This window comes from Aulonocara stuartgranti (assembly GCF_965226115.1).
Source record: "Aulonocara stuartgranti genome assembly, chromosome: 12".
Classification (NCBI taxonomy): Eukaryota; Metazoa; Chordata; class Actinopteri; order Cichliformes; family Cichlidae; genus Aulonocara; species Aulonocara stuartgranti.
Window position 1 is genome coordinate 19,016,984 of NC_138948.1, and position 23,759 is coordinate 19,040,742.

The 23,759-nt window shown below is 40.1% G+C and overlaps 2 protein-coding genes across 2 annotated transcripts; both read left to right on the forward strand.

Moving 5' to 3' along the window:
* Positions 1-357: 357 nt before the first annotated feature.
* Positions 358-5,937, forward strand: LOC309718230 (eosinophil peroxidase-like). Its single transcript, XM_082553262.1, has 15 exons — positions 358-389; positions 567-635; positions 901-985; positions 1,118-1,290; positions 1,389-1,521; positions 1,666-1,795; positions 1,907-2,113; positions 2,203-2,566; positions 2,661-2,821; positions 2,906-3,164; positions 3,242-3,412; positions 3,926-4,163; positions 4,267-4,466; positions 4,628-4,663; positions 4,794-5,937. Exons 2-15 carry the CDS (start codon positions 569-571, stop codon positions 5,210-5,212), a joined length of 2,643 nt encoding a protein of 880 aa, XP_082409388.1. The 5' UTR covers positions 358-389; positions 567-568; the 3' UTR covers positions 5,213-5,937.
* An 8,081-nt stretch (positions 5,938-14,018) lies between these two features.
* LOC309719181 (eosinophil peroxidase-like) lies at positions 14,019-19,625 on the forward strand. The gene is made up of 15 exons (XM_082555106.1): positions 14,019-14,050; positions 14,255-14,323; positions 14,589-14,673; positions 14,806-14,978; positions 15,077-15,209; positions 15,354-15,483; positions 15,595-15,801; positions 15,891-16,254; positions 16,349-16,509; positions 16,594-16,852; positions 16,930-17,100; positions 17,614-17,851; positions 17,955-18,154; positions 18,316-18,351; positions 18,482-19,625. Exons 2-15 carry the CDS (start codon positions 14,257-14,259, stop codon positions 18,898-18,900), a joined length of 2,643 nt encoding a protein of 880 aa, XP_082411232.1. The 5' UTR covers positions 14,019-14,050; positions 14,255-14,256; the 3' UTR covers positions 18,901-19,625.
* Positions 19,626-23,759: the final 4,134 nt, after the last annotated feature.

A 23,759-nucleotide genomic window follows, 5' to 3' on the forward strand; every position in this document is an offset into this window, starting at 1 on the left:
TGTGTATCCATGATAATACAACACTTATGGTGAAATGTTGTGTTCTCTCAAAAATTATTTAATGGAGACACAAACAAATGTATGAATTAAAAAAGTAAAGACACTTATTTGTGAGATTTTTCTCCCTCTTTTTAATCAAAACGCTTTCAATTATTGGTAGTATTTTGAAAATGTTGTTCTTATTCTTTAATACCATGACTAAACAAAGGAGGAAGACCCGCCTGTAAAGGTGACGGGCAGGAAGTAAGAACGAGAAAATTCCGAGCAAAATTCCTGCCTGCAGATGTTGCATGGGATGACGTACTTGTCCACTGGCCCTATAAAACACCTGAGCAGCGCAGACTTCTGACAGCTGCTGGTGGATGCCACAGGACATCAGAATACAGAAGGTATATGTCTTGTACACACACACACACACACACACACACACACACACACACACACACACGTAACAATAGCAAAAAGGTTACATGCCTGAAGAAGAACCAGTTTTATATATATATATATATATATATATATATATATATATATATATAATTTACATTTTATTTTACTTTTTTCCTCAGAGATGAATCGGTTTCTCTGCCTTCTGGCTGTGGGCCTGTACCTGTGCTTGCAATGCCAGGTCAATGAAGGTGAGTACTAACTCTGTCTTCTGACAGCAGCATATAACGTTTGATGCATTCCTCACTCAAGTGAAATGATCACATGGTTCTACCATTTGCTTTAGATATTTTCGAATTAATTTATGAGATGACAAAGAAATGTAAAAGTTTCATGCTTCTTCTTCTCTTCTGCATTTATATCTGTGTGTAACAAACATTTTCATGCAATAAGCAAAGTATCTTGCAGTCAGTGAAGCAAGGAGTGAATAAAAGCAAACATTTTCTCTTTTATCAGCACATTTGAGTCAGAGCTTCATTGAAAACACTGTGATGGCAGCAAAGGCAAAGGTGGATGCAGCCTATCGTTATTCAAGGCAACAGTGAGTCTCCAGACCTCTTAAACTACAGCTAAATCTTCAGACCCTGAACCAATGGGCACAGCAAAAATCAAAGTATTTTTCAAGGTATCCTACTTGAAACTTTAACAAATATGAATTCCTCACACATCACAGGAGCTTGGATCGCGTGAGAAGAAACGCACATTACGCTGATGTTGTGCGGCTAATGAAGCAGCCCAGAGGAGCATCCCGCATTGCTGTGCGCTCTGCTGATTACCTGGCTAATTCTTTGCAAATGATCACCGAAAGTCTTGAAAAGCGTCACAAGCGCTCCATCAATGCCACAGGTGTGTATTTAAAAATGTTCATTTAAATTTCAATTGGTAAATTTTCCATTTTACTTAAATGTTGAAGTTAATTAATTTTCATCGTCTGTCTTATTCAGATTTGATCTCTAAGGAAAATCTACAGGCCCTCATTGAACTGACAGGCTGCTCTCCACGTCGCCGCATCCCTTCTTGTAGGACAACTCAAAACTTGCACACATATCGCACTGCAAGCGGTGTGTGCAACAACATGTGAGACAATCATTTATCATTTCCAGAATAATTATTTCCCATTTTGTCCTGACAGTGATGCCTATAATTTGGGACTTGGGTGAGGTCTTTTGTTGGATGTTGTTTATCTTTATACAATATAGTGTATCTGCTTCTCTCATGTAGGAAAAACACCCGCTGGGGAGCCTCCAACACACCTTTTCTCCGCTTTCTCCCTGCTGAGTATGAGGATGGCACTTCTACACCTAAAGGCTGGACCCGTGATCAAGAAGTGAACAATCACATTCTTCCCCTGGTAAGACACTTTAGAATTTCATCTTTACTGGGCACACTCCAAAATGCTCTAAAGAAATATGTTCATGAAGCCTCTCTACACAGAATTCATTTTCTACACCCTCATACACAGGTGAGAGAAGTGTCCAACCGCATTTTGCCAACACCTACCGCTGACGTGCAGAGCGATCCACTCTACACTTTCCTGGTGACAATCTTTGCCCAGTTCACTGATCATGACCTGACCTTCACTCCTACTTCTCCTTCCATTGCTTCATTCAGTGACGGCATTGACTGTGGAAAGACTTGCACGCGCAGAGAGCCCTGCTTCCCCATTGATGTCAGTGCCACTGCATTACTCAGGGAAATACATATTTGCATTCAAATGCATGCAGAGTGAATGCTGAGTGTGTCTTGTCTTCCAAATAGATTCCTGAAAATGACCCCCGGTTCGGCAGTAATTCAGAGGATGAGTGCATTCCTTTCACCCGCTCAGCACCAGCTTGTGGCTCTGGAAACACTGGCTTCAACTTCGGTGCAAGCACAGTCCGCGAACAGATGAACACTCTCACGTCCTTCCTCGATGGAGGTGAAGTCTACGGCTCAGACGACGCCAAAGCTCACTCCCTCCGGGACCTCACCTCAGATAAGGGTCTTTTGAGGGTCAATGACATTTTTAATGATACCGGCCGTGAGTTATTACCCTTCAGCTCTATGAGTATCAACATGTGTGCCACTCGAGCTCGCATTACGAATAACTCAAATGCGGAGGAGGTGCCTTGCTTTTTCGCTGGTGAGTACCATCAAATACACTGACTTTCAAATATCTCAAGTGCACACAGCCAACAAGACTTGTTTTTTCCGCTCTAATATCATGTAATTTTAAGGTGACGATCGCGCCACTGAGAACAACGCACTGGCCGCTCTGCACACTGTCATGTTACGTGAACACAACCGACTCGCACGTGCTCTGGCCTGTCTCAATCCACAGTGGGATGGAGAGAGACTCTATCAGGAGGCTCGCAAGATTGTGGGCGCCTATCTCCAGGTTAGTGAGGAGCTAGACTTCCTGAAGTATTTTAATTACACTCATTATTCAATTACACTGCTGAGTTTCTCTTTGGTCTTTTAGGTGATGACATTCAGAGACTTCTTACATCACATTGTTGGTCCAGACGTCATTGCAGAGCTGCTGTCCACCTACCCTGGCTACGATGAAGACGTGAATCCCGGGATCGCCAATGTATTTGGCGTAGCTGCCTTCCGTTTTGCTCACCTGATGATTCAGCCAATCATTTCCCGTCTTGATGAGCAGTACGAGCAGCACCCTGAATACCCCAGCGATCTGCTGCACAGAGACTTCTTCACACCATGGAGAATGATCTTTCAAGGTAGAGACGAAATCTTTAACTTTTTAGTTCTATCGTCGAGGATTTTCAAAACTGAAATGATTTTGTGTGTTTCTCAGGTGGTGTGGACCCTGTCATGAGAGGGCTAGTGGGTCGCCCAGCCAAACTGAACACTCAGCAGCACATGATGTCTGAGGAACTGACGGACAGGCTGTTTAAGTTCTCCTCTAGGGTGGCACTGGATCTGGGTTCACTGAACATGCAGAGAGGAAGAGACCACGGAGTCCCTGGTATTTGTTTAATCTTTATAAATATAAGTATATTCAATCTGACAAGAGAGAACTGCAGTCCTTAAATATAAACCATAAACCTACTTTTTTGATTCATTTGATTGAGTATGTTTGATAGAAATTACTTGCTACAATAATCTTTATTTTCTTTCTTTATGTTATTTTAAGGTATTTTTTTTACTTAGTTATTTAGCTAATTATATATTATTCATATTATTTGTACTTCTATTGTTAATGAAACTTTGCAATTTCATTTTTTTCTTTAAAAAATTCCTATCATTGCATGTCAGTAATCAGTGAAGGACTTTAAGCTACTCTACCTTGCATGGAAAGTACTATACAAACAGTCAAAGGAGCTTGCAAAGAAAAGCGTCTGGACTTCTTTAAGTTACAAACACATTTTGATAGATTTTTTTGACTGATTAATATAATTAAGTTTGCTTAATCATTCGAGGCCTCTGATGAACATGCATAGAAGATGAACTGTCCTAAACTGTGCTTAATCCTTTTCAGGCTACAACAAGTGGCGCAAGTTCTGTGGACTGTCGCAGCCACAAACTCTTGAGGACCTGGCTGCAGTGCTGAACAATACAGATCTGGCACAGAGGCTGCTGAATCTCTATGGCACCCCTGACAACATTGATGTGTGGCTTGGAGGAGTGTCAGAGCCATTTGTCCATGGAGGACGAGTGGGACCTCTGTTTGCCTGCTTGATCGCAACTCAGTTCCAAAAGATCCGTCAGGGAGACCGGTAAGCAGAAGGAAAACAAAGCGAACACTGTTGAGGCTCAGGGGGCTGTGTTAGCCTTACTGTTGGATTTGGTCTTTAAACTTTAAACGTTGTCCCATTTCAGACTTTGGTGGGAGAATGATGGAGTCTTCACTGAGGCTCAGAAACGGTCACTGAGGCAAACATCAATGGCTCGTATAATCTGCGACAATACCGGTATCACTGAAGTCCCTGAAAACCCCTTCCTGTTCCGGCCTCGAGGGAATGGCTACACCCAGTGCGAGAACATCCCTAAGTTCGACCTCAATCCATGGAAGGAGGGTGGTGAGTCCTTGATGTGAAATTAGACTCCAGACAGTCAGTGACATTGGATTATTTAGGAAATAATTATTTTTGCTTATCTTGCATGTCACTAATCAGTGAAGCACTTTAAGCTACTCTTAAAGGATTTTGGACATACTGATTTTTACCTTTTTTTTTTTAAGATTCAGATGAATCTTCAAGTTCAGAAGAAGATCCAGGTAAACCTCTCACTTATTGTTCTATATTATATTGTCCATGCATGTTCAAATTTATATTAAAGTATTACATGTAGCTTATATTCAAGTTTACAGGTTATTTCGTTATAATAGCACTTATGTTATTTTTCAGAAACAGAACCACCTTTTACCCCTAGCCCCCCTGAAAACCAACGGAACATTGCTTTCTCAATGCGACTTGGCAGCAACTCCCCCAACGCTGGCAATCCAATCATTTTCCGTGAAGTGATCTACAATGGACAGAACGGCTACAACACTCAGAATGGGATCTTTACATGTGAGACCCCGGGTGTTTATGAGTTTGAGTTCAGCCTTACGATTTTCCAGAGGTCTGCCAATGTGGATCTGGTGCGCAACGGGAACCGGATTCTTCACTCATTCACCACAAAGCATACCGGTTACCTGATGGCCAGTGGAAGCATTTATGTTCAGCTTGAGCGTGGTGACAGGGTCTGGCTGGTTGCTCGTAACAGTGCCAATGGCATCACTAGTAACAGCTACTTCAACGGGCATCTGCTATTTGAAGTGTAGGATGTTTACTAATAGACAGCATCCTCACAACAATGCCCAGTTTTTTTTGCATGTCTTTTGTTTAACTTGCACCTTTTAAAAGGCTGCCTTTAGGTTATGATAATTCTAACTAACTATTATAATCATTTTGTAGGTTACTAAGATTAAAGTGACCCCAATCTAAATCCCTTAACCTCCTTGACCTGGCGTCCACATATGGGGACATCACATTTCGGGTTGTCTAGACCACAACACTAAATTTTGCTCTTTCAAATGAGCCATATTGCTCAAACAGGCACCATTGTTGTTTCTCATTTTGATTTTGTACTGAGGAAAAATGCTGCTGTGTTCAGACACCAAATAAAGAGTTCAATTATGACACTACAAATCTCAAATAGTAAAGAGAAATTTAAAATGAAAGAGTTGGGGTATTAGGAGGTTAAAGATAAAACAACTGAAACATGCTGTGGTTAATATGTTGCACTCTTTAAATGTTTTAAAGATTTTCATTTAATGAAGAAATATGTACAATCCATTGATACCTGTGCTTGCAAAAAGGGATGAAGAAGTTTGTTGTGAAGATTCATTTTAATCGTGAATGATTTGTTCAATCTTGTCTTTTAAATTCCTGAAGATTTATTGTTTTTCATCCTTTTCCTAAATCACATAAGAGATATTTCAAAGATCATGCATTTATTCATAAACATTTATGACTTTCAGTTCCTAATAAATGAAAATTAAAATGAGCAACTAGATGTTTTCTTTTGATCCGTCCAACTCTGAAAGTCAGAGCTGAATGCTCCATGCAGACCAGGAGATGGCGTTGTCGTAGAGGCTTTTAAATTACAGGAAACTAGGCAGACGCGCAACCACGTGGATCAAATTCACTGACTTTACTAGAATGTTGTGATTATGCTGATTCTCGAGTTATTTTAACTCAATCTGTATGAAAATAGATGATTCTTTAAAAACATAACACTTAATTTCGTTTAATGTTTCCTTTAAACAGTTTGAAAGTTTGTGATAGTTTCATTAGAACAAAGAAACAAAGCAGATTGATCTTTCAAAGATGACTAAAGCAAAAGAAAATATAATATATTCTGGCGGTATTTATCCCCGTGTTTCTGAAGAGATGAACCCAATTCAGTAGTTGGTAAATCCTTTTCAAAGCCAAGTTTCTCTTATTGTAAAAATAAATTATCTAAACTATTACAGATCATAAACGCACGCTCCCATGAAGTGGTCCGCATTCAAAAAGGGGTTTTCTATTATAAGTTCATGTCAGAATTTGCAGCCTGACAACAAGTACAAAATTTCTCAAATAAAGAACTCAAATCAAATTTTAAATAGGAGGTACCTTATCGACTTAATTTACATAAAGCACTTCACCACTTTGAGACTGAGAGTTTAAAAGCATTCTTTAATCATTTGTTTTACATTTACTTATCGCAAAGGTTTGGAATAGTTCTTTTGTTTTGTTTTGTTTTGTTTTTTTGTTTGTTTTTGTTTTTTACTTTCAAAGGATGCACATTTTACACTTTAATGAGCGAAAGTAAGTCTAAGTAATGGGTTTGGATTGACATTATGAATGAAATGTGCAGTATCTGGAAGCAACCTGCCCCCTCCCCTTTCAACAGGTTGTGTGTGAGACTTCAGCAGGTTGGCGAGAGGAGGATGTTAGTAAAGCTGACATCCATTACGAACAACCCACATCACCCACTGCACGAGTATGTGAGTGGGCTGAGCAGCTCCTTTAATCAGAGACTGAAACACCCTCACTGCAGGAAGGAGCGCTTTCGCAGATCATTCATCCCAACAGCAGTTAGACTCTATAACTCCTCAATCATGATGTCATAAGTCACTGGACACTGTGAACATCCACGGTCACCACTTCATGCATAATGGACCTTCCATGTGTATGGAAATGTGCAGGTATATATGGTGCAATGATACACAAAATTCACGGTTCAGTTCGATACTTTGGTGTCACGGTTCGATATTTTTTCGATACAAAAAAAAATATTCATGCCTTTTTAATTTGTCATTTATTAAATTTTCACGGCACATTCCGGACCACATCTTTGTGTGTTTATCATTTGTTTGAAGCCAGCTCACCTCCTGCAACCACTTTTCCGAGAATACGCGCTTCTTTTGTGGTTCGGACTTCTGACATTTCTTTGGAGGTGGAGGAACATCACAGTAATTTCTTAAAGGAGCTTCTTCGACATCTTTAAGAGTTCTAAACAAATCTCTGTCCTCCTCCTGAAAATCTTATGTACGCAAACACACGTTGCAACTTCTTATCTTGTGCGCATTTTTTATTTTGACAGCGAATGCGCACCTGCGGACCACTTATTTGCAGCCCTGGTTATTTAGCTTGTCATATTGCAGCCACAGAAATTCTTTTGTCCATGAAACCATAAAGCTGCACTTTCTTTTTGCCTTATAGTCTGATTTGTCATAACTTTTCCGTTTTGTGGTAAGCTTTTCTTTGGCTGTCACTTCTTCACCCTGACCTGTCTTATTTGGCTCAGCAGAACTAAAATATATATCCTGCTGCTTTTGCACACGCACTCACATAACGCTCAGCGATTCTCTGCGCGATCAACCTCTCACATGTTTAAGCTTGCTGCGGGAGATTTCACTTGTCATGTTTGCATAGTAAGCTAACGATTGATAAGATGATGTCAGAGGAATTGGTGCGCAAATTATCATCACTCACCAATCAGTGCTGTCGCTCTCTATACACAGTTCACGCGATTGCAAAGTGAAAGCAAAAAACAAGCGCAAATTCAAACGCGATGTCACATATTGACAGTGGCTCACCGATGCCAATAACATAATTACCCAGCTACATTTCCGAAAGAATGCAAAAGCATTGACATATATTTTTCCTTCCTACGATAGGCCGACGGGCAGGGCAGAGATATATTTTGGTAGCCCGACTGGAAAAATCGCTAGCCCCGGGACGTCGGGCTAGCAATTTTGCAAGCCCTGTATCTGATTGAGGAATCACTCATCTTTGGAAAAGAGAGTTTATTACAGAGAAATGGCTCTTTCCAAAATAAAAGCTATACTATATGCTTCTTCTGGGCTATATTCTCCGCAGCATATTAAACATATAAGGAGAATCATGTGCTAACGGCTGTCTAAATGACTCGGGTAAAGTTTGTAGCATGCGTGCTTATTGTTTTTGTCTGCTTCCACTTGTCTTTGCACTAGGATGATGTCGGCGTAAATGTACAGTCATATTCGTTGTGTTCCCACTAATGCTGTCAGCGTAAATCTCGTTGAAATGACGTTAACGCCACAACACGGCAAATCTCTGTTAACGAGCTAGCGCGGATCGCCCCGTGCATGGGGCTGGACGGCCAACATGTTAATGAGCTAACTGCGCTAACACACTAGCTCCCACCCATGTAATTGAGCATTGCGTGGCACATCCAACATACTGTTTTACTTTAGTCCATGACGCGCTTACCTTCAGGGTCATACGTCACATGAAAACCAAAATTGTTCCAAACGCCAGATCTGAATGAGGGTGGGGGAGGTTCAATTTGCCATGTTGCAAGGAGAGCTTAACTTCTGTCTCGCTAGCTTGCCCTGCGCTCAGTGAATCTGCGTTCGACTACTCCTCCTAGGCTGCACTGTCGAACGCAGATCCACTGAGAGCTCAACACAGACAGCATCGTCAGAAGGAAAGTTGATAAAATAAATCAAAAATTTTGTATTGTTCGATACATATGCGTACCGAACCGAAAGCACTGTATCGAACGTTTCAATATCGATACGAGTATCGTTGCACCCCTAATGTATACATATGTATATTTAGTGTGTACATGTGTGTGTGTACATGTCTATAAAAAGGAATAGTAGTGGTACAATAGCTATATCAAGCTATATATTTTATGTCTTCCATATTTCCAACCATATTCATAATCACATACTGTGTATGCTACCATTGTATATAGTGTATTATCTTACTTTTTTCATTGATTGTACTTATTTGTATTTTTGCATTTCCTTCTGATATCTGTACCTGAGCTGAGGTGATGCAAAAATTTCCCCTTTGTGGGATCAATAAAGTCTTATCTTATCTTATCTTATCTTATCTTATCTTATCTTATCTTATCTTATCCTTCAGAATAGAGCAGTACATTGTTGAGTTCATACCATCAATGAAATGCAGCTCCCCAACACCAGCAGCACTCATGCAGCCCCACATAAGGACACTACCACCACCATGTTTCACTGTAGACACCATACATTTCCCCTTGAAATCCTCACCTTTATGACACCATACCGTTTTGAAACCATTTGTTCCAAAAACAGTGATCTTTGTCTCATCACTCCAGAGTATAGAGTCCCAGTAGTCTTCATCTTTTTCAGCATGGGCCCTAGCAAATTCTAGGTGTGCTTTTTTGTGTATGGACTTTAGGAAAGGCTTCCTTCATGGACGATACCCATGCATGCCATTCCTCTGCAATGTGCGCCGGATGGTGTCACGGGAAACGGTCACTCCAGTTTGGCTTTCTACTGCTTTAGCTAACTGCAGTGAACTTCCATGGTGATTTTCTTCAACCCTTTTCATTAGGAGACGCTCCTGTTGAGATGTTAACTTCTGTGGACGGCCTGGACGTCTCTGTAATATGGTTGCACTTCCATCTTTCCTAAATTTTTGGATCACTTTGACTGATATGTAATGTTTTGCTGATCTTCTTGTAGCACTCACCTTTTTTGTGTAAAGAAATTATTTCCTTTCTCAGATTTTGTGATATTTCTCTTCCATGTGGAGCTATTGCTGGCAGCATGAAATGGGAAGAGCTTTTCTTTGTTAAGTAATGCCCTTTTATCGTCACCTGTCTGCTGGACACCTCTTAAATAAATCATTAGACTCACCTGTGGTTGAATGCCTGTTAATTCAAATTTTGCAGTCTTGTGTGGATTTTCTCCTATGACTATAATTGGGGTGTACTCATTTTTACAACATGGGCTTGAATGAGTTTTTAGGAAAATCATTTTTTGTGTGTGTGCAAATTAACAAATCTTTTTTTTGCAATCAGTGGCCCACATTTATGGCAGTATTTTGTATTATAGCATCTCATAGAAAATGTTGATTCTGAAAGAAAACTAAAGGTTTTCTGACAAATGTAAAGGGGTGTACTCATTTATGCTGCTGAGCACTGTATATTCCAGCTTGCTACCACACTTGAGTCTAAATAAGAACAAACTTTCACACATTAAGCAAACATAATTCTTATTCAGCAGCACGGTGGCACGGTGGTTAGCACTGTTGCCGCACAGCAAGAAGGTCCTGAGTTCAATTCCAACATCAGGCTGGGGTCTTTCTGTGTGGAGTTTGCATGTTCTCCCCGTGTTTGCGTGGGTTCTCTCCGGGTACTCCGGCTTCCTCCCACCGTCCAAAGACATGCAGCTTGTGGGGATAGGTTAATTGGATAATCCAAATTGTCACTAGGTGTCAATGTGAGTGCGAATGATTGTCTGTCCCTGTGTGTTGGCCCTGCGACAGACTGGCGACCTGTCCAGGGTGTACCCCGCCTCTCGCCCTATGACAGCTGGGATAGGCTCCAGCGCCCCCCGCGACCCTGAAAAGGACAAGCGGAAGCAAATGGATGGATGAAGTCTTATTTGTCACACACACACACGCCCATGTAACAATACCAAAGCGGTTACATGCCTGTGGAAGGACCAGTCAGTTCTCTATGTTGGAATGAATTCATGTTATTTTTAGCTTGAGGAAACAGAGTGCAGAAAACCCCAGTGACTCAATTTAAGTACCTAAAACTGAATGTTTTGTAAGCTTACAATAGACTAGGCAGATTGATAATGTGAGTGCCATGTATGTTTTTTTGTGGTCACAAACATCTATTTTATCCCAGTAAAAATCCAGACACAGCCAATGTAATTATTAAATGATATAATCAAACCAAGTGCACTACTTCCAACCCCTTTGTTCTCCAATGTGTGCCTTTTCATTTGTGTGCCTTTCTCTTGATAGTACTATATATATCTCTTCCAGCTTTCATGAGTGGAGAGAAATGGTAATTTCACAAGTTAACCTAACTGGCACATTTTTGGACTGAGGGAAGCTGCACCTGAAGAGAACCCAAGCAAGTCATGGGTGGGTGGGTTGGGGGCCGACACAAACTCCACACAGAAAGGCACCAGACTAAATTTGATAACTAGATAACCCTAATCCCAGGACCTTCTACTGTGAAGCAATGGTGTTACCACACTTCCACCATGCAGTGTTGGGGTCAGATGCGTAGAGCAAGCTGTTCCAGAGTTTACTTGTAGCTACAGCAAAGTTCTTTTTGTTTTAATCTGCTTCTGTATACAACCACAAGCATCTGGTCAGCTGACCTCAATGATTTTTTGAAAGCAAAAAGTTAAACGGAAAGGTAACAACTTCAAGCCAGTACAAATAAACCAGGAGGGGTAAAATGTGGTCCTGCTTGCATGTGTGGTTCAAGATACCAGCTTCAACATTTTGCAGCTATCCGAGACAGCCTAATGGTCAAATAAAAGCTGTCAAAAATAAAAAGCCTGGATGAAATTAAGGCATGGATCACTTTCTCAAAACAGCACCTGAGGATGACTAAAAGGGAAACATATCTGCTAGCAAAGAGACTTCTGACAGCAGTCGAAAGTTCAACATGGATGGATTTGTTTTGTTTTTCATGTTTGCGTGAAAGCAGTTTGCAAAGAAGCACAGGTCAAAGCAGCTTTTTCCATTAATGTGTTACATTAATAATTGTACAATACTGCCTTGCCGTTTTTGCTAATATTATTTGTCGAATATGTATGTCAAATATATAAAAAGGGATTTTTTGTGACATAAAAGTGACACAAAAAGTGACAATGATCTTTGGGAAACAAGTCATTTCTCTGCTTTCGACATAATTCTTTCGTAAATCATATTTTCTACATCCTGTTTATGAATCAAGAGAAACTTTCTTTAAACAAATTGTGAAAAGTTTTAATCGCCCGTGTTCATGCTTTGCTGTCGCCAGTGAATATTTGGACAGGTAAATTGTTGAGCAAATAAAATCAAGGAAGGCTACTGCGCACCGCACCCCAACAGCAAGGATGCAGCTATGGGTTTAAAATGAGAGCTCGGCTTGACCTTTAAAGTGCCAGCAGGGAGACTTAGTTTAAATTCTTTACTTTATCAGGCTGTTTATCTTAATCTGTCTTAATAACCACTGGAACCAAGGCAGAACATTCGTTTTGCTTTATTTAACCATAAGTATGAAATTACTTAAGTATGAAAGTACTTAAATAAAAATGTAACCCACGTAGTTATGAAATTGTAGTTAAACAGACATATTGCTGTTTAAGACTAGGAGTTATTATTAGCCTATTAGATTTTAATCCCGTTTCACTCTCACGTCGTTGTCCAGGTAAACTGGAAAGTTTTAATTGCGAATGAAGTTGATGAATGGCGACATCTTCCTTCCCCGAGACTGAACAATAGGAGATGGCCTTACCTTGATTAGTTACAGGCATTGTTCCGAGCTGACTCAATGACACGATCTACCTGTCTGAGATGTAACCTCACCTGCAGGCAGTGGAGGAATTTCAGTACGCTAAGATTAGCACAGATTCTCAAAGATGGGCGGCTTTTTTCTTTTTCTTTTTCTTTTTCTTTTCTTTTCTTTTCTTTAAGATCCTGGTCGCCCAACGGGTCGCCACATAGACAGGCGCATATTCATTTTCGAAAAGTATATACTTTCCTCTATTTACAATCGCCAATTTAACTTGATAATACATGAGTTTTGCAGAAATTGTGCATCTTACTTTAGCTTATTTGGTTGCGTGGCCACGAGAAAAGTTAGTAGGCCGATGTGTAGCAACATCAATGTACATGATGGTTTTTATTCACCGTGCACGTGTTGGACAATTACAGAATGAACATAAAAACACACAAAGGCAAATTTTGCAACATGACACAATTTTCTTTTTGTTGGACATTGACTAGTAGGATAAACAATACGAATGTAAATGGAAATAAGAATATCCAATATCCTTTTAAATTCGCAAAGTAACTTAACGTATATACGGTCACTGCTTGTGTTGACTGGGAAATGTTTTAGTTTATTGCAATTCTTAGTATGCAGGAAGTTGTTTTCTTAGTTCATTGTTTGTGCGCATTGTCATTAAATCTGGAGAATGTTTGTCTGGCATCGCTTATTGCTTATCTGACACCATCGTTTGACGAGCATTGTGCAAAAAATTATCGTTGACTGAAATAAAATAAAAAGCAGACAAAATGGTTTCAAGTTTATACTTTACCTAAAGCAACATTTGGATGCTACGTGTTACACAACAGAAATCGTGCATTTTGTGCAGCGGTATGCAAATGTGATCAGCTTTTTTGGTTTGGTAAAAACAACCTGACCCAAGTGTAAGGACCGATGTGAGAGAATAAATGGTGTACACTACAATCTGTGTATCCATGATAATACAACACTTATGGTGAAATGTTGTGTTCTCTCAAAAATTATTTAATGGAGACACAAACAAATGTATGAATTAAAAAAGTAAAGACACTTATTTGTGAGATTTTTCTCCCTCTTTTTAATCAAAACGCTTTCAATTATTGGTAGTATTTTGAAAATGTTGTTCTTATTCTTTAATACCATGACTAAACAAAGGAGGAAGACCCGCCTGTAAAGGTGACGGGCAGGAAGTAAGAACGAGAAAATTCCGAGCAAAATTCCTGCCTGCAGATGTTGCATGGGATGACGTACTTGTCCACTGGCCCTATAAAACACCTGAGCAGCGCAGACTTCTGACAGCTGCTGGTGGATGCCACAGGACATCAGAATACAGAAGGTATATGTCTTGTACACACACACACACACACACACACACACACACGTAACAATAGCAAAAAGGTTACATGCCTGAAGAAGAACCAGTTTATATATATATATATATATATATATATATATATATATATATATATATATATATATATATATATATATATATATATATATATATATAATTTACATTTTATTTTACTTTTTTCCTCAGAGATGAATCGGTTTCTCTGCCTTCTGGCTGTGGGCCTGTACCTGTGCTTGCAATGCCAGGTCAATGAAGGTGAGTACTAACTCTGTCTTCTGACAGCAGCATATAACGTTTGATGCATTCCTCACTCAAGTGAAATGATCACATGGTTCTACCATTTGCTTTAGATATTTTCGAATTAATTTATGAGATGACAAAGAAATGTAAAAGTTTCATGCTTCTTCTTCTCTTCTGCATTTATATCTGTGTGTAACAAACATTTTCATGCAATAAGCAAAGTATCTTGCAGTCAGTGAAGCAAGGAGTGAATAAAAGCAAACATTTTCTCTTTTATCAGCACATTTGAGTCAGAGCTTCATTGAAAACACTGTGATGGCAGCAAAGGCAAAGGTGGATGCAGCCTATCGTTATTCAAGGCAACAGTGAGTCTCCAGACCTCTTAAACTACAGCTAAATCTTCAGACCCTGAACCAATGGGCACAGCAAAAATCAAAGTATTTTTCAAGGTATCCTACTTGAAACTTTAACAAATATGAATTCCTCACACATCACAGGAGCTTGGATCGCGTGAGAAGAAACGCACATTACGCTGATGTTGTGCGGCTAATGAAGCAGCCCAGAGGAGCATCCCGCATTGCTGTGCGCTCTGCTGATTACCTGGCTAATTCCTTGCAAATGATCACCGAAAGTCTTGAAAAGCGTCACAAGCGCTCCATCAATGCCACAGGTGTGTATTTAAAAATGTTCATTTAAATTTCAATTGGTAAATTTTCCATTTTACTTAAATGTTGAAGTTAATTAATTTTCATCGTCTGTCTTATTCAGATTTGATCTCTAAGGAAAATCTACAGGCCCTCATTGAACTGACAGGCTGCTCTCCACGTCGCCGCATCCCTTCTTGTAGGACAACTCAAAACTTGCACACATATCGCACTGCAAGCGGTGTGTGCAACAACATGTGAGACAATCATTTATCATTTCCAGAATAATTATTTCCCATTTTGTCCTGACAGTGATGCCTATAATTTGGGACTTGGGTGAGGTCTTTTGTTGGTTGTTGTTTATCTTTATACAATATAGTGTATCTGCTTCTCTCATGTAGGAAAAACGCCCGCTGGGGAGCCTCCAACACACCTTTTCTCCGCTTTCTCCCTGCTGAGTATGAGGATGGCACTTCTACACCTAAAGGCTGGACCCGTGATCAAGAAGTGAACAATCACATTCTTCCCCTGGTAAGACACTTTAGAATTTCATCTTTACTGGGCACACTCCAAAATGCTCTAAAGAAATATGTTCATGAAGCCTCTCTACACAGAATTCATTTTCTACACCCTCATACACAGGTGAGAGAAGTGTCCAACCGCATTTTGCCAACACCTACCGCTGACGTGCAGAGCGATCCACTCTACACTTTCCTGGTGACAATCTTTGCCCAGTTCACTGATCATGACCTGACCTTCACTCCTACTTCTCCTTCCATTGCTTCATTCAGTGACGGCATTGACTGTGGAAAGACTTGCACGCGCAGAGAGCCCTGCTTCCCCATTGATGTCAGTGCCACTGCATTACTCAGGGAAATACATATTTGCATTCAAATGCATGCAGAGTGAATGCTGAGTGTGTCTTGTCTTCCAAATAGATTCCTGAAAATGACCCCCGGTTCGGCAGTAATTCAGAGGATGAGTGCATTCCTTTCACCCGCTCAGCACCAGCTTGTGGCTCTGGAAACACTGGCTTCAACTTCGGTGCAAGCACAGTCCGCGAACAGATGAACACTCTCACGTCCTTCCTCGATGGAGGTGAAGTCTACGGCTCAGACGACGCCAAAGCTCACTCCCTCCGGGACCTCACCTCAGATAAGGGTCTTTTGAGGGTCAATGACATTTTTAATGATACCGGCCGTGAGTTATTACCCTTCAGCTCTATGAGTATCAACATGTGTGCCACTCGAGCTCGCATTACGAATAACTCAAATGCGGAGGAGGTGCCTTGCTTTTTCGCTGGTGAGTACCATCAAATACACTGACTTTCAAATATCTCAAGTGCACACAGCCAACAAGACTTGTTTTTTCCGCTCTAATATCATGTAATTTTAAGGTGACGATCGCGCCACTGAGAACAACGCACTGGCCGCTCTGCACACTGTCATGTTACGTGAACACAACCGACTCGCACGTGCTCTGGCCTGTCTCAATCCACAGTGGGATGGAGAGAGACTCTATCAGGAGGCTCGCAAGATTGTGGGCGCCTATCTCCAGGTTAGTGAGGAGCTAGACTTCCTGAAGTATTTTAATTACACTCATTATTCAATTACACTGCTGAGTTTCTCTTTGGTCTTTTAGGTGATGACATTCAGAGACTTCTTACATCACATTGTTGGTCCAGACGTCATTGCAGAGCTGCTGTCCACCTACCCTGGCTACGATGAAGACGTGAATCCCGGGATCGCCAATGTATTTGGCGTAGCTGCCTTCCGTTTTGCTCACCTGATGATTCAGCCAATCATTTCCCGTCTTGATGAGCAGTACGAGCAGCACCCTGAATACCCCAGCGATCTGCTGCACAGAGACTTCTTCACACCATGGAGAATGATCTTTCAAGGTAGAGACGAAATCTTTAACTTTTTAGTTCTATCGTCGAGGATTTTCAAAACTGAAATGATTTTGTGTGTTTCTCAGGTGGTGTGGACCCTGTCATGAGAGGGCTAGTGGGTCGCCCAGCCAAACTGAACACTCAGCAGCACATGATGTCTGAGGAACTGACGGACAGGCTGTTTAAGTTCTCCTCTAGGGTGGCACTGGATCTGGGTTCACTGAACATGCAGAGAGGAAGAGACCACGGAGTCCCTGGTATTTGTTTAATCTTTATAAATATAAGTATATTCAATCTGACAAGAGAGAACTGCAGTCCTTAAATATAAACCATAAACCTACTTTTTTGATTCATTTGATTGAGTATGTTTGATAGAAATTACTTGCTACAATAATCTTTATTTTCTTTCTTTATGTTATTTTAAGGTATTTTTTTTACTTAGTTATTTAGCTAATTATATATTATTCATATTATTTGTACTTCTATTGTTAATGAAACTTTGCAATTTCATTTTTTTCTTTAAAAAATTCCTATCATTGCATGTCAGTAATCAGTGAAGGACTTTAAGCTACTCTACCTTGCATGGAAAGTACTATACAAACAGTCAAAGGAGCTTGCAAAGAAAAGCGTCTGGACTTCTTTAAGTTACAAACACATTTTGATAGATTTTTTTGACTGATTAATATAATTAAGTTTGCTTAATCATTCGAGGCCTCTGATGAACATGCATAGAAGATGAACTGTCCTAAACTGTGCTTAATCCTTTTCAGGCTACAACAAGTGGCGCAAGTTCTGTGGACTGTCGCAGCCACAAACTCTTGAGGACCTGGCTGCAGTGCTGAACAATACAGATCTGGCACAGAGGCTGCTGAATCTCTATGGCACCCCTGACAACATTGATGTGTGGCTTGGAGGAGTGTCAGAGCCATTTGTCCATGGAGGACGAGTGGGACCTCTGTTTGCCTGCTTGATCGCAACTCAGTTCCAAAAGATCCGTCAGGGAGACCGGTAAGCAGAAGGAAAACAAAGCGAACACTGTTGAGGCTCAGGGGGCTGTGTTAGCCTTACTGTTGGATTTGGTCTTTAAACTTTAAACGTTGTCCCATTTCAGACTTTGGTGGGAGAATGATGGAGTCTTCACTGAGGCTCAGAAACGGTCACTGAGGCAAACATCAATGGCTCGTATAATCTGCGACAATACCGGTATCACTGAAGTCCCTGAAAACCCCTTCCTGTTCCGGCCTCGAGGGAATGGCTACACCCAGTGCGAGAACATCCCTAAGTTCGACCTCAATCCATGGAAGGAGGGTGGTGAGTCCTTGATGTGAAATTAGACTCCAGACAGTCAGTGACATTGGATTATTTAGGAAATAATTATTTTTGCTTATCTTGCATGTCACTAATCAGTGAAGCACTTTAAGCTACTCTTAAAGGATTTTGGACATACTGATTTTTACCTTTTTTTTTTTAAGATTCAGATGAATCTTCAAGTTCAGAAGAAGATCCAGGTAAACCTCTCACTTATTGTTCTATATTATATTGTCCATGCATGTTCAAATTTATATTAAAGTATTACATGTAGCTTATATTCAAGTTTACAGGTTATTTCGTTATAATAGCACTTATGTTATTTTTCAGAAACAGAACCACCTTTTACCCCTAGCCCCCCTGAAAACCAACGGAACATTGCTTTCTCAATGCGACTTGGCAGCAACTCCCCCAACGCTGGCAATCCAATCATTTTCCGTGAAGTGATCTACAATGGACAGAACGGCTACAACACTCAGAATGGGATCTTTACATGTGAGACCCCGGGTGTTTATGAGTTTGAGTTCAGCCTTACGATTTTCCAGAGGTCTGCCAATGTGGATCTGGTGCGCAACGGGAACCGGATTCTTCACTCATTCACCACAAAGCATACCGGTTACCTGATGGCCAGTGGAAGCATTTATGTTCAGCTTGAGCGTGGTGACAGGGTCTGGCTGGTTGCTCGTAACAGTGCCAATGGCATCACTAGTAACAGCTACTTCAACGGGCATCTGCTATTTGAAGTGTAGGATGTTTACTAATAGACAGCATCCTCACAACAATGCCCAGTTTTTTTTGCATGTCTTTTGTTTAACTTGCACCTTTTAAAAGGCTGCCTTTAGGTTATGATAATTCTAACTAACTATTATAATCATTTTGTAGGTTACTAAGATTAAAGTGACCCCAATCTAAATCCCTTAACCTCCTTGACCTGGCGTCCACATATGGGGACATCACATTTCGGGTTGTCTAGACCACAACACTAAATTTTGCTCTTTCAAATGAGCCATATTGCTCAAACAGGCACCATTGTTGTTTCTCATTTTGATTTTGTACTGAGGAAAAATGCTGCTGTGTTCAGACACCAAATAAAGAGTTCAATTATGACACTACAAATCTCAAATAGCAAAGAGAAATTTAAAATGAAAGAGTTGGGGTATTAGGAGGTTAAAGATAAAACAACTGAAACATGCTGTGGTTAATATGTTGCACTCTTTAAATGTTTTAAAGATTTTCATTTAATGAAGAAATATGTACAATCCATTGATACCTGTGCTTGCAAAAAGGGATGAAGAAGTTTGTTGTGAAGATTCATTTTAATCGTGAATGATTTGTTCAATCTTGTCTTTTAAATTCCTGAAGATTTATTGTTTTTCATCCTTTTCCTAAATCACATAAGAGATATTTCAAAGATCATGCATTTATTCATAAACATTTATGACTTTCAGTTCCTAATAAATGAAAATTAAAATGAGCAACTAGATGTTTTCTTTTGATCCGTCCAACTCTGAAAGTCAGAGCTGAATGCTCCATGCAGACCAGGAGATGGCGTTGTCGTAGAGGCTTTTAAATTACAGGAAACTAGGCAGACGCGCAACCACGTGGATCAAATTCACTGACTTTACTAGAATGTTGTGATTATGCTGATTCTCGAGTTATTTTAACTCAATCTGTATGAAAATAGATGATTCTTTAAAAACATAACACTTAATTTCGTTTAATGTTTCCTTTAAACAGTTTGAAAGTTTGTGATAGTTTCATTAGAACAAAGAAACAAAGCAGATTGATCTTTCAAAGATGACTAAAGCAAAAGAAAATATAATATATTCTGGCGGTATTTATCCCCGTGTTTCTGAAGAGATGAACCCAATTCAGTAGTTGGTAAATCCTTTTCAAAGCCAAGTTTCTCTTATTGTAAAAATAAATTATCTAAACTATTACAGATCATAAACGCACGCTCCCATGAAGTGGTCCGCATTCAAAAAGGGGTTTTCTATTATAAGTTCATGTCAGAATTTGCAGCCTGACAACAAGTACAAAATTTCTCAAATAAAGAACTCAAATCAAATTTTAAATAGGAGGTACGTTATCGACTTAATTTACATAAAGCACTTCACCACTTTGAGACTGAGAGTTTAAAAGCATTCTTTAATCATTTGTTTTACATTTACTTATCGCAAAGGTTTGGAATAGTTCTTTTGTTTTGTTTTGTTTTGTTTTTTTGTTTGTTTTTGTTTTTTACTTTCAAAGGATGCACATTTTACACTTTAATGAGCGAAAGTAAAATAGCGTTAATGCAACACCCGTGCATTTTACACTATTAAAAATTTTCATCTCAATTTTCATCTCAACTGCAGATGTGTCCAAACATCTGCAGTTGAGATGAAAATTTTGCAGTAATGTGTTGGGCAGATGTTAACTGCACTGATATCATGAAGCCAATTTGCAGTGAAAACCCATTTTGATCAAACAGCCTATAACAGTCATGTGGGGGATTTATTCAGATCTTCGCGCACAAACAGACGGTCTTCTCTCTGTGTTATTGAAACTAGCTATGGACCAATCCCTGTTTTCCATTTGGCTTGCAATATTTTATTCTATATAGGGGAGACCGGGGATAGTTGTAACATTTTTGACATTTCTGTCTGTAAATTGGAGCTCGTTTAAGGTAGTGGATTCAAAATGTAATGCAAAGTATTTACATGTCTCTGCTATTAAATAGTGCAGCTATTTTCTCTGCAGCACAATTACCCATTGCATGGTATGGTCTCAAACACGAAGAGTGAAATGTTACAATTAACCCCATAGTCTGGGTTAGTTGTAACATATCCTGGGGTAAAATGTAACACAATGAAATAAGGGTACTAACAAAACATTAACGTGTAATCTTTTTTTATTCAACACATGAATGCACTTAGAGCCATTTATGTAATTATGTGTGTGTGTGACAGAATGCAGAAATCTAGCTTTTGAACATATTCCAACCCCCCAAAAAGACAAATTATGGAATTTTCTGCAACTGAATATTTCATTAATTTTGGTTGGTCTTCCTTGAGTTTGGCCTCATTGGCTCAGTGGGCATTATAACCTACAGCTCTTGCACCAATTTTGAACATAACAATGAAGCTGAAAAAATGTAGTTGTTCACCAGCATCGCAATTCCATTACTTTTTATCATGGCTTACCTTGGTGTGGTTTGCAAAGTGCTTCAGAAAGATGAGGAAATCTGTTTCTTGCCCCCATCCTGATTTATTTCCACTACCAGTACTTCCTACTGGTCCATCTCTGACACAGTGGTCTGCATAATGTATGTGTGGGAACACAAACAGTGGAGGAATTGTGTTGCCAATGGTATTAACCACATATACAAATGCAACCAGTGAACCTCTCTCTGCTGATGTCGTTGCCCCAACTTGTTTAATATAAGTTAAAGTAATAGTGTGGTAAGTTGCAACATCTGCATTATTGTTACAACTAACCCAGACTGTTGCTGTTACAACTGACCCAGACTCCTATAGCCATGAACTAGCTAACATTACAGCCAACGGCTAAAACATTAGCACTAAAGACCTACACAGAATATATCCCCATAGACATACAAATAACATAATTTAAGTTTGATGAGTTTAACTGCAAAGCAGATAATGCTATTACAAATTGAAATAAAGTAGAAAAACTTACTTTTTGGCATACAAATCACTTTTTTTCATGTTAAATTGTCTGTGTTTGACAAAATGTGCTGATTTTTCACATGTGATAGCAGAACTGAATTGGGCATGCACAGGATGAGTCACATCATTTGAAACTTAGCCCTGATTGGAGAAATTGGAAGTGTTACAACTGACCCACGTTACAACTATCCCCGGTCTCCCCTACAAACATTAAACAGAACTTAATCCGAATGTTTGGGGAAACTTTAGCTGGGTGATGTGCTTAAGGAAAGAAAAGTGGCCTCAATTGCAGATGCCGACACTTCTCCCGGGGATCTGCGTCCTTTCCTAAATAAATAAACAAACATATAGCGATCGATTAGGGACGTGGAGGGTCGCATTAGCTCTGTTGTTTTCTGCACAGTGGAGAGGAGGGACAGAAACCAGCTGCAGCGTCTGCGACTCCCCCTTACGCACAAGCCACGCCCCTCCTGCCCTCCCAGGACACGGTGCCATCCGTGCAGAGTGGATTTGGTTGTCCCATGGGAGCAGGGGAATTCTGGGGAGGACGAACGGCACACGATACCCCATTGTTTGGTTTAGCAGTCACCAACCCCCCCTCTCCACACCTCTCCCCAGCTCCTCCCTAAAACGCACGGCCTGACCGTCTCAGTGGGTTAAATTGATTAGAAAGACGTTTGCGGTCTGACTAATCCCCCATTCTCGCTCCGGCTCCCTGCTTCACCGAATTACAAAAGCCACACATTTAGAAAGTCTTGCGGGTTGCGATAATCGCGGCCGAGCCTCTCACACCTGCGGGGCTGAAGAGTCGGGGCAGGCCGGACAAGTCAATACTAGACGAACTCCCAAACACACAGGTTACAGCAGGAAGATTTCGGTTAATGATCTGCATGGTCTTTTTCTTCTGTTCAATTCTCAAGGTGCACAAAAGCCTAAAACCATGAACATTAAATTATAATCGACAATACTCCTGTACAGTAATTTAAGTTATTTTCCATTTATTTGGAGGAACTTTTTTTTCTCAATTATAGTTAAAATCGGTTTTCTTAAAAGAGTCAATGATACAATACTTTTTTAAAAGTATTTTTGAGGATTCTTTATTGACTCCATGCACATGTAGAGGATTTTCACAGAAGAGCTTTGTGTCATCCTCTTATCATTTTTTTTGCCTGCATTTAAAAATTTCGAGATCCTCCCCTGCTTAACATTACACGTGGCCCATCACGATGACAAATTCTGTAGCACTTACACCAGAGGAACTATTAAAAACTTGTCATTTAAATAGTAAACAAATAGATCGTTACACGCACACACACAAGCATACAACAAAACGTCAATTCCATACAATCTACATCTTAACATTTAAAGAGCACATCCTTGTCGTTTCCTTGAGATCTACAGGAATTTTATCTTTCGCCTCTGTGTCATCATGTATAGATTTTGTCATGGTTTTAGGGTTAAGTAGAGCTGTCAGTCATTTTAGGAAAAGTGTGTGAGGGAGACGGCGACAGGGCGGAGACTCGGCAGCAGGATTCCCCAAGACTGCTTTCATAATTGGGGGAACATCTGACTTTGTCCCGCGCTGGCAGATGGTGAGCTGAGGCGCGATCCAAGGGGGGAGATTTACATTCATTGTCCAGGCGCACAAACTCCACATAGAGACAATAGTCTCGGTAAGGGGCAGAGAGCCCGCGTTGGGGGGGTAACTTTCCTTTTCATAGCCAGACGAATGGAAGCGGAAATTAATTTTATTCCCCCCCAAATGTAACCCAAAAGCATTGGACATACAACCCAAATTTGACTTTAATGAAAGTAATAACAGATCAGAAAGCACGAATGGTAAAATGAACCCATCAGCACTGTGCTTGGTTTCTTTAATATGAGCCAGTAACGAAATCATCAGATGGAGCAGCAAAGGAAACTTTGTCAGACTCTCA